The sequence below is a fragment of the Tyto alba genome, unplaced genomic scaffold (assembly GCF_018691265.1).
Source record: "Tyto alba isolate M040663 unplaced genomic scaffold, T.alba_DEE_v4.0 Super-Scaffold_2, whole genome shotgun sequence".
Classification (NCBI taxonomy): domain Eukaryota; kingdom Metazoa; phylum Chordata; class Aves; order Strigiformes; family Tytonidae; genus Tyto; species Tyto alba.
The window spans coordinates 48215791-48227052 of NW_024881282.1; the positions used below are offsets into that span (position 1 = coordinate 48215791).

Here is an 11262-nt window from a genome sequence, read left to right on the forward strand (position 1 = left end):
ATATTGTATTTGACTTATCGACACATTTATGCCTGTCCCTCATAGTTGATCAGCATCTGACAGACTGACTAAATATTAGACACGAGAAAACTAAATCTTGGATGTCAGACTGTCTTCTAGCTCACTTAGCAGTGCCTCACCATTGAAGAGTGTTTTATTTCATACCAGCATGGCCCCTTATTCACAGTGAGAATTTCCTTTCTTTGAGTACGGTCAGACCTCACTAGAACTGCAATGTTTCTCTCTTCCCTTTGGTATCTCTGTTGTTTATTTTTTATAGTCTGTAGGAAATGTTATCAAAAGCTAAAATCTAATAGCTTTGGAGGCTACCTGAGGAGACATGGTAAATAACTTAGCATCATCACATGTAGTTCCAGCAGGGCCGGGAGTGGGACAGGTTGGACAAGAGAGCACAGGCATTTCACACAATAAATGGAGTCAGTCTGCTCTGACTCATACGCCTCTTATTTGTCTGACTTGGAGAAATCCTCTCCCTTCATGTAACCTCCAAGTCGTGAAACAACACTTGCTTGTACTTCTGCTTTTCATAGGGCTCCCTTCCCTCAAAAGCTAGACTAAAATTTTTGTTACGATGCTTGAGGTCAGACTCTTGGTCCTGCTTACAGCGAATGCCACCGTGTTCCACAGGAATCGATACTGTCCTTGCTTATGGAGCAGGGCTCCACGATGTCCATAAGTTGCTCACAATCTGGTCATTCACAATTCATTGCAAATGAAAAAAGAATATCATAAATGGGGAGGAAAAAGAAGTCTCAGTGAGCCGTGGCTGCCAGCCCGCAGGCTGGAAGCCCATTTTAAGGGGAGAGGACAGCTAAGCTTTCTCATTCGCAGGCCTGACATGGAGGTCGTGTTTAAGCTCGCGGTGTGGGCAGTTTGGCCCCACACGCCGCCTGCGCGAGCAGCCCTGCGGGCCCTATTTAATGGCCGACCTGCAGGCAGCCATTTCGCTGCACGGTGCCTGCGCTGGAGGTTTTGTGAGGAGCTGCCTGCCACCCAGCTGCCTGGGCTTCGTTTCTGGTGTGCCACGAGTCGCCGTTCCTGCGCTGAAATGGAGCAACCTGGCGCTCCTACGGGGAACGAGTCGCTGATCTGGTTATTTAATAAAGAGGAGGAGGTAAACCCACATCTCCCGGTAAACAACAGGGCAGCCCTGTGGACTTGGGAGATGGGGCTGCTTTTGGAAAGCAGCTCAAGCACTGGGCTGCTTTCTACAGCATGAGCTGGCTGGTGTGGACAGGCCTAATCGCTGGTCTTTTGTGAAAACTACTGAAGTCCTTCCTAATTAGTCCATGTTGGAGGAACGGTTTAGCAGGGAGGTACAGCGCCCATTCCTCCCCTTTGGGGGGGGGGGGGGGGGGGCGAGTGCCTGCAGACTCCCACAGGCCTGAGCCCCCCCTTCCCCCGGTGTAACATAATCACGGTGCCCGCTTCAACTTCATGTGGAGGATGAAGAACTTTAGGATTTCAAAAGAAATCCTAAAAGCGAGTGAAAACACCGGTGAAGGTCCTCTCAGAGGCTGCAGCTGGGATGCCTCCTGCGGCCTCCCCGCCTCTCGGGGTGCCTGCCGCAGGGCGACACCCTTCACTCCCTCGCACTTGGAGGCCCCACGCTGCTACACGGACCGGGGGGCTGTGGGCGCAGGCGGCCCCCCACGTCCCCTCCGCGGGCTCTGAGTCCCGCAGGGACGGGGTCAGGCCCCACGTGTGAGGGTGAGAGCAGGGCTGCCCGGCAGCGCCGGGGCTGCGCGGCGGGAGCGGGGCCGGCGGGGCCGGGCCAGGGCCGCCATGGCTCCGCCCCGGCTCTTTAAGCCGCTGAGGGGCCGCGCCGGGCTGAGACGCGACGCGACGGGTGTTGTGGTGAGTGGCGGGACGGGGACGTGTCGCGGGTGGGCGTGCAGGTGCGGAGCTGGACGGGGACGGGCTGGACGCCGCGGGAAGGGGCGCCGGCAGAGCCCCCACGCAGCCGGTCGGGGTCCCACCGTGGCCGCTGCCGCCACCCGCAGCTGCGCCCGTGGGGCCCGTCCCGCCCTACCCGTGAGGGCTGTGGGAAGGGGGGGGGGGGCCCGTGGCGGCACCCCCGGCGGTGGGGCGGGAGGAGGAGGAGGGCTGGGGAGCCGGGGGTCCCCCGCTGCCAGCGTCCCGGCCGCTTGCGGAGGGGCTGGTGCCAGACCCCTCGGCCGGCGCCGCCGGGAGGAGCGCCCGGAGCTGAGGTTTGGTTTGGTTTGGTTTGGTTTGGTTTCCCCGGAGCTGTGGTGTTGAACGGGGCTGCGACGCACTTGGCTTCCCCAACGGGTCGCTGAAAAGGCAGTCCTGGATAACTGGGTAGGCTGGAATTCCTCCGTGTCTGGCTTGGGGCTGGCTTAGGGTTCTTGTGTTTAACGAGCGGGTTGGAAGGGACTTTGCAGTTGCCGTGGCTTGTCACTGGCGTGCTGGAGAATGCTAGCTGAATAACATGCTCCCCTCTTGACTGGGTACAAGCTTAGCACAAGTCAGTATTTTCTCATTAGAGGACAGGAGCTGCCAACAAACGTGCAATTGAAAGTCAAAGTTGTTACTGGTAGTGAGATCATCTGGATGTTTAATTACTGCTCTTGAGCTCCCTGAAGGCCTGCCTGAACTAGCCAGAAAGTCTTGAGGGAGCAGGGAAGGCTTAACGCAGGATTGGAAGTCTGAATCTGCTACCTGTGAAGCTCTCAAAGGAGACCTGGGCAGCACGAAGCTGCAGGCTGGCGCTAAGAGAGCGGCTCGTGGGCAGGAATACGGGCTTGTGCCCTCTCCTACTTGCAGAGCTTCTTCAGCCCTTTTCCCCTTAGGTGCCATCTGGGCACCACTGCCTCAGGGTAGCCCTTGGTGTTGGGTAATTGAAGAAATATTGTAGTTCCTCCCATGTAGGCCGTCATGGGAACATTATGGGGAGGGTATATGGAAATACCTTCTGTGGAAGAGACCAAGGTCGCCTTGAAGTACTGACTTCAAGTCCTTTTTGCTTTTCATTTAATGAATTCCCAGAGCCCTTATCAGAAGATTTGAGTCAGCTAATGGTTGCCAGATCGTCTAATACTTCATGTCCCTTGGGAAGAAGGGGTGGAGTTGCACCTCGTGTTGCCCAATATTCCATGGGAAATCTGGGGCAAAGCTAGAAACCTGATCCAGGTCCTCAGCTCTAGTGTGCATGGAAACTTAAGTAATTGTTTGCTAACAAAGTGATTAAAATAATTTAGACTCATGTAAATGCACAAAAGAACATGAGCGTAGGGATGGTGAGAGGAAAACACAGAAGTAGTTCTTGCACCAAATACCATTTACGTTTTGGAAATTGTACAAAGTGGAAAGGAATCTCTTCTCCTTTTTTCCTTTTTTTCTTTTTTTTTTTTTTTTTTTTCCCCAATCCATGCATTCCTTTTACAAAGCTTTGTGCAGCCTATATTCCCTTTAACTAAGGACGCTCTTTGCCATGATTGATGTCAGCTGCTGTGCAGTAGCACAGCCAAGCACTTGAATAAAAGAAATGGAATCTTAATTTTTAGACTCTACAGTTGTGCCAAGAATGACAAAGACAAAGTGGGAAATGTCATAAAACTAATTTTATGAGTTTGGTCAGGGTATTAGTGCTAAACCATGGAGCAGTAATGGTGCTAATCCCGTGGAAGTATTAAACAAAGGGATAGCTCAGTAATTAGTGTCAGTGTGCAAATGGCGCAGCTCAGCCACTCTCAGGAAGTTTCCTAAGCCTTCGCATAGGAATGTACCTAAGATGCCCCAATTTAGGTTAATAAACTAATCTTATTTTCCCACATGCCATGAATGGCTGTCTGCTTGTCTTGGACAAAGGTCCTGTAGCAGCTACTTGGCAGCGGGTCTGACTTGGGAACTACACAACCTTCCCTGCATCCCTAAAACTGCTGAACTACTGGACAGGCTGCTTGGACAGGAGGCTCGTTTTAGCAGTGCTAGGGAGATGGGTCACTTAACTAAGGGGTAGCCAAAACTGCTGCTCTGAGATGTGATTTGCGAGTCGGCTCTGCCTTGCCCAGGGAGCATAAGGCAGCAGCCAGGCGCCCCCGAGACCCCTCGCTCTGCACCGAGGTCTCTCCCACGCGTCAGTGAGAGCCCCTTGGAGAAGGGGGATCTTGAAGCAAAGTGCTTCTCTCTGGATCCCTGTGCCGTGGCGGCGCTCCCAGTTCCTCTCTGCTGGGCAGGGGAACGACTGGAGGTTGGTAGTCCTCTGCTTCTGACTCAGAGGGGTGGGCGGCAAAGCTGACCGAAGGCAGCAGGTTGCGTGGGGTGTGTGTGGGGATGCTGCCGCGTGTCTCTTCTCCCTGTCTGGCCGACATAGGAGAGCTTCTGAGGGTAACTGAAGGTGACTTAGCTGAGAGAAGTCAAGAGCTTGCGACAAATTCCTTCCTTCCCTCCCTGAGAGCTGACCTGTACCTCAGTGCTGCTGTGGGGAGCCTGCTGGGGGGGAATGGTGCTGCTGGTGGGGTAGGGTGGCAGGAGGTGCCCTCTGGGCTTCCAGTGAGCAAACCCGAGGTCCTCACCCAGAAACCCTGTCTGAAACAAGGGTCAGTAAGGAGCAGGGGGGTCGATGAGGCCTGAGCAGCTCGGCTGGGCTAGACTCACTGAACCGATAACCCTCTCTCTGGCTGCTGTTGCCCTCCGTGCTTATGAGAGGGGGTCCCCTGGTGGTGAGCTCCCGGGGAGCAAACCAGCCTTAACCAGCGGTGGCAAGTCAAGGGCGGTTCAGTGATGACACGGAGATCATCAACAAACACTGCTGTGTTAGCTCGTGGTGGGAGGAGGAAAGCCCCAGAAAAGCCAAAGGTGGGGGGCAGTGCTCTGCTTTGGTGCTTTAGCCCAGGACAGTTAATGGGAGGAGCAGGAGGAGCTCCCAGTCGAGCTGGGTGGGAACTGCTGGTGGTGATGGCATGAGTGCAGGGGACCTGGGGAGGGGGCAGCTCAGCTTGAGGCGGGACAGTTGCTGCTTCTGGCTTAATGTAGGAGATTGTTTCCAAGATTGGGTGATGGTGCCTGTCCCTCCTCGCTAGCCTTCTGAGTGTCCATCACAAGTAATGCATGAGAAGGGGTTTTACTTTATTTTAAAGCAGCTGTGGCTCCTTGAGCGGTTGAGTTTGGTTCATATACCTGTTTGGGAAAGGCACCGTTCACGTAATAGCAGTGGAGTCCCCAAGAAATAATCCCCCTTAAACTTCTTTGAAGTCCAGGGGTGATCTTAAAGGGATTTAGAATGTCCCTACAGCCCTGGTAAGTGATTCTCTGATGAGGTGAACTTTGGCTTGTATGGCATCCCAAATGATAGGCCCTGCAGTAAAACAAAATGCAGTTGTTGGCACAATTAGTTTGTTTCCATCAGAAGAGAAGCCCGGCGTTAATGAAGCATTGAAACTGGAATTATCTCCATCTGGGGGGGGCACGTTTGCTGAAGGTACAGTAAAGCCCTTGTGCATGAAACTGTAATTTGTGCATATCCAATTTGTGTAACATTCAAAACCCAGGGAGGGACGGGAGGACATAGACTGTGTCTATGTTTTAATTGCTGTTGAGCAGCAGCAGCAGCGGGCTCTGTTCCTCTTGCCAGTCCATCTGTTTTTACAAATAGCCGTAGAAAGCCTGCCTAAGCCTTTAAATCTGGTCTGGGATCTGAAGGGCTGAGAAGTTGATTTGGTCACAGAAACTTCTCACGCGGTGGAAGGTCGTGTTTTTAAACAGTTGGCGAAATGGCAGGCTTGTGCTCTGAGACACAAACTTCACAGACCTGGTTTAAAGGAGCCTGTGGCCCCAGCTGCCCTCGAGCCGGGGTGGTGGAGGACACGGTGCCTAACAAACCTCTCCCTTTCTCCCCTCCCGCCTGGCTGGGCGTGCAGAGCCACCATGCCAAACTGGGGAGGAGGCAACAAATGCGGCGCCTGCGGCCGCACCGTCTACCATGCCGAGGAGGTGCAGTGTGACGGGAGGAGCTTCCACCGGTGCTGCTTCCTCTGCAGTAAGTATTCCCCTCCCTCTTCCCTCCAAAACCTCTCCCAGCGTAGCTGTGTGGGGGGGTCACAGCAAGGTGCTGGTCCACAGGAGACGCCCCAGGCTCAGCTGGCACCCGTGACGCACAGGGGATGGCCGTGGCCAGCGATGGCTTTGTCCATCACCTGTTGGGCTTGACTTCTGCTTCCCCACGTGCTTCCTGGGCCTGGCGGTGCCGAGGGGAGAGTTTGTCTCCTGGAGAGACACTGTTGTACCTGTCCAGCATGGGAAGGCTGGGATGTGCTTCCCAAAGCAGCGCACATCATGCTTTTCTCCTCCGTTTGCGCCCCTCCCAGCCTTCTCCTCCAGAGTCTAAGGGATCTTTAGGATGGAAACTTGGCTGAAGTGTTGCCCATGCAGAGAAGAGAGCCCAGTGGCAGAGCCCTGTTTGCAATGACCTGAGCTCAGCTGCACTTCTCCCAGTGGTGCCGGGGCCGGCAGCAACGGAAGGAACAGTTACCAAACCCCTGCCCCGACATCCCGTGCGGACGGGGACACCAGCGTGCCTGAGCACAGCCCAGTTGTCAATGCTTTAGCACAGCCAAAAGCCTAGACTTTCTTGGCACAGGGGCCTCTGGTTTATTTCAGATGAAAGGAGTCCAAAGCATTATTTTCCAGTCCAACCAACAAGCCCAGAGAGGCATTGAAAATTGCTTTCTCTGCTGAAAAGACCTCTTCCTAGATGAAGGGAACAAAGGGATCGCTGTGAATCGGAGGCTCCTACTTTGCAAACAGACAGCCCGCCTGTCTGAATCAGAGAATTTTACCTTATTTCAAACACGAGGTACCGTTTTGTCCTGCTTGCTGGTGCTTAATACCTACCAGCAGAGCTAGGGTTTAGCCGTTGCCATGTAACCACAGTTACAACTGGCCCTCTCAGGCAAGTTTGCTGTTAGTCTGCAGCATAACCTCAGCGTGCCGTGCTGGCATGTGAGCCTCGGCGCACCTACGCGCCTTCCCCTTCGCTCTGCAGCAGTCACAAAAAAAAGATTAGATGTCTCGGCTGCCTCATTTTCAGCCTTTTATGGGAGTTTCTATTAAAAGAAACCTGGAACTTACAGTCAAACAATGGCTCTAGTGTGTCTGAGTATTTGCTTTTCCTTAGTGCACAGTTCTATTGGGGTTAAAGTCTGTAGGCTTAACAAACCTTAGTTGATTTACTTATTGGATATTTCTGTCTTATAAAAAGAACCTTGGAGTTAATGAATGCCATAAGCAAAGGTCACGCTCTATTTTGAAAACCTTAAAACTATTTTTTAAACAAAACATTTTTAAGGCTTTTTTTTTTTATTATTTTTTTTTCCTCCCCAAATTCTTTATCATGAGCATAATGCAGTTGCAGACGGAAAGAGCATGCCAGTTGGGATACAAAAGAAGGTTTGAGAAAGAAATAGTTCTGCCTTCTACTGTAACCTTGAACAGAGTGCTTACATTGTGCTGAAGGACAATGTAGGAATGCCAGCAAAGCATGGCCCCTCCGGTGACAGCTGTGAAACAGTCCCAACTCTGCCCCAATCCAGTACTGAGGCAGGGGGAAAACCTTGAAGTTGTTTTTTTCCCTTTTTCCCAGCCCCACCCTGGCCAAAAGGACAGGACAGGGGCTCTTCTGCACCGATAGAGTTTTGCTTCGTGCTCTATGGCATCTATCAAGGAAAACTGCTGAGTGTACTATCTGAGTTTCTGAGCAGCCTTATTCATCAAACCACAGCAAGTTTCCAGGCTTTAAATGTCATGGTCATGAAGAGGTGGGAGGGAATAGAGGCCTTTATAGGGCTAAGCATATTTCACTAATTCAAATGACAACCTGCTCCCCCTAATCTCTGGTTGTCCCACAGCCTAGTAGGAAGAACTGTGGATAAAGAAAGCCATAACATCACTTCTCACTTGATTTTTGGCTTACTACGTGTGCTGATGGAAATGGTCCCTTAAGGCAGTTTAAATTTTTTTTTTTTTCCCCCCCGCTCCAGTGGTCTGCCGGAAAAACTTGGACAGCACAACTGTAGCGATTCATGATGCTGAAGTTTACTGCAAGTCTTGCTATGGGAAAAAGTATGGCCCGAAAGGTTATGGATATGGCCAAGGGGCAGGCACACTGAACATGGACAGGGGAGAGAGGCTGGGCATCAAGCCTGAGAGGTGAGCAAACTGAGCTGGGCAGCGTGGGACCTTCAGTAGTTTTCAGAGGAGTCTTTCAGGCTGGATTTTTGTTTGGTTCATGCTGTCTGGAATAGAAATGCTGCAAAATACCCCGGTATAACCGAATGCAGGGCATTTAACCTGCAGTCACACAAAGCTTCCACTGGTGAGTGTGTGAGTAGGCACTCTACAAGCAGGAGTTACTGCAGGTAAAGATGCACTAGCACTATGCATGAGCCATAGGGGACTGGATTACAGAGCTGGTGATGGCTCTGCCCGAGCCCACAGGGGTGACGGTGGGTCTTGAATCACTCTCCTAAATAAGATGCAAATGCAGATGTTCAGTGGATTCTAGCAGGGATGGATTGGGAGAGCTGAGAATCTGGGGCTACAGAAAGAATAAATTTTTAACTGGCAAATGAAGAACCATTTGTGCTTAATTATAGCCCAAACCAAAACGCCTATTAAATAGCAAACATTCTTAGTCTGATTAAGTTCTAGCAGCAAAGCAAAGCATGTGGAAAGAAGCTGAGGTATGCCTCACAACTTGCTTCATGAAAGTTTCCAAATTATTGCTTGATGTTTATATGATACATGCTCTCCAGTCAGGTTCAGTGATCAGTTCAGGTTCCAGATTATGATCAGCGGACAGGAATTTAACAGAATTATTTGTAGCTTCCTATCTGATAAATCCATGTCCTGATACAGAATTCAGTGCTTCTAGGGAAGTGAAAATCTTTTACAGAAGTTTCTTTTTACGCTTCAAAGCCTGGCCTTTCTCTTCTTGCCTCTTTTTTCCCCTGTCAAGTGTAATTGGATAGCCTTGCTGGTAACTCACTTCTCCAGTTTTCAGTTTTGCAGAAATACTGTATTCTGTACTGTGTGTTGGATGCTGCTCTGTTAGTGTTGTTAAGAAGAGAACGAGGTCATTTAGTAGAAGAGTAAAGACAACAAATGTCTCATTTCTTTCAGCACTCCCTCTCCCCACCGACCCACAACAAATCCAAACACCTCAAAGTTTGCTCAGAAGTTTGGAGGGGCAGAGAAATGCTCCAGGTGTGGTGATTCTGTTTACGCAGCAGAGAAAGTAATAGGAGCTGGAAAGGTAAGGAACTGCGTGTGCCATTTTGTACTTGCTACGTGGGCTTTAAAGTGAGCGAGGTATGTTACATGGGTTTCAGTAGGGAACCAACTGCGGGGCCGAATTGCCTTAAAATTGCATTTCTTAGCATTGGAAATAGTCAAATCAATCACCTTAATTGAGCAAAAAGCACTAGAAGGGTGATGAGGGCTCACCTTGGATTTCGGGGGTGAAGTTTCAGTATTGTCTTGTGCCAGAGATGCGAAGCAAACTACAGGAACGTTCTCCCTCCAGAAGAGGGGAACAGTCTTGTGGTGTGCAGCTTGTGGTGGAGGCTAAATGTTTCAGCAGAACGGACCCGTTCTCTGAAAATACTGTGTAAAACTGTGTGTCAGTCTGCCAGCTGTCTGACGCGTTGCAGAGAGCCAAGATCTGCTCTGATTTGATGAGAGCAAGCCCAAACCTTTCAAAATGCTGCCCTGAGCGGGGCAGAGTGTGGAATTTGGGGCTTTGGGCCACTTGCAGAAATGCAGATGCTCTCATCTGCTACTGGTGCACTTGAACTGTTTTTTATTGCACCAGTCATCTGTAAACAAAATTGATGCAGGTATCTCCAGTTAATGAATTTTTTTACCAAGTCAGGTATTCTGTGTATTTAAGCTTTTTTTTTTTTTTCCTTTTTTTCCTTTCCTCCCCAGCCGTGGCACAAAAACTGCTTCCGATGTGCCAAGTGTGGAAAAAGCCTAGAGTCTACAACCCTAACTGAAAAAGAGGGAGAAATCTATTGTAAAGGTGAGGAAAGAAACAAAGATCACTTGTTTATGGTTCAAGGTAATGTTACAAGGTCAGATGCTGAATTTACTCCTGGTATAAGAAACTTTCAAGCTCCTGTCAAGATGGAAGTGTGCTATAAACCACAGGAATAGAGCTGAGAAATGAAATAAATATTATTGAAGCTGCTGATGTAGCTTACATCTGCATTAAGCAAAACATTACATCGTGAGAAATGCAGCAGCAGCCCCTGCCCTCTGCCTGGCTCAGAGAGCAGGTCAGGGTAGGGAAACAAGCTAGCAGGCATCTTACCCTGCCTTCTTGCATGGTGTCATGCGTATAAACTTGATCCACACAGCGGTTTGATGAAAATATATGTGCTAACAGATACCTAGCCACAGCGCCAAGGTATGCATTGCTCTCAGAGAGTAGGTTGGGAGCTACATGGACTTTACAGCCATGGCTCTTGAGTTTGGTCGTGGCAGTTCTGCAGCTTAACAGAATGTTTTTAAGCTTTGCTGCTGCTGGGGATGTTCTGGTGACCAATGGGGAGCGGCTGAGGGGCTCAGCCTAGACAGTGTTGTTCTTAATAACTGAGCCAGAAGCCTCAGCTGCCACACCTTCATCTTTCTTGCAGGTTGTTATGCGAAGAACTTTGGCCCCAAGGGATTTGGGTATGGCCAGGGAGCGGGTGCCCTCGTTCATGCCCAGTGAGGGGGCACAGCTCGGACCCCTTTCAGCGCCCCCTTACAGCTCTGCTGAGATCCTGCTACAAGAAACAAGAGTTTCCTAAATGTTACTAACTACTGTGAAACAGATACTAGTTACTGTAGTGCTTGGGCATAGGGTCAGCAGATTATATTTTTTTTTTAAAAAAAAAAAAGCACTGTGCTTTTCCTTGCTTTGTGTATGACACTGTAACACTTAATACTGAGTATCGATTCAATAAAGCTTTGCTTGTTGATATATCCTAACTGCAAGCGTTAACAGACCTTGTCAGCAATACAATACAAGGGGAGTGGTGGTTGGGTACTTCAGGGCTGCAGGGGTGGAGATGTGATGCTGTAGACTTGGTGCGGAGCTCCACTGTGTGACTGAAGGCTGGACCCTCAGCGCCCTGCTCCCAGCCTTCAGAGGTGGGTGACCACCCTCCACTGTCGCACCTGGCCCTGCACGGCCCCTGGCTGCTCGCTGCACAGGAGTAGTAAATCATAACCTAC

At 50.5% G+C, this 11262-nt stretch overlaps 1 protein-coding gene across 1 annotated transcript; it reads left to right on the forward strand.

Annotated features, from left to right (window-relative positions):
- The first annotated feature begins 1792 nt into the window (after positions 1 to 1792).
- CSRP2 (cysteine and glycine rich protein 2) lies at positions 1793 to 11016 on the forward strand. The gene is made up of 6 exons (XM_042793155.1): positions 1793 to 1878; positions 5904 to 6022; positions 8022 to 8190; positions 9163 to 9295; positions 9970 to 10063; positions 10680 to 11016. The coding sequence occupies exons 2-6, from the start codon at positions 5911 to 5913 to the stop codon at positions 10754 to 10756; spliced, it is 585 nt and encodes a 194-aa protein (XP_042649089.1). The 5' UTR covers positions 1793 to 1878; positions 5904 to 5910; the 3' UTR covers positions 10757 to 11016.
- The last annotated feature ends 246 nt before the right edge of the window (positions 11017 to 11262 follow it).

Coding starts and splice junctions, on each gene's coding strand:
- CSRP2 (XM_042793155.1), top strand. CDS start 5,911: ATGCCAAACTGGGGAGGAGGCAACAAATGCGGCGCCTGCGGCCGCACC. Junction 6,023..8,021: donor CCGGTGCTGCTTCCTCTGCA/GTAAGTATTCCC, acceptor CCCCCGCTCCAG/TGGTCTGCCGGAAAAACTTG. Junction 9,296..9,969: donor AAGTAATAGGAGCTGGAAAG/GTAAGGAACTGC, acceptor TTTCCTCCCCAG/CCGTGGCACAAAAACTGCTT.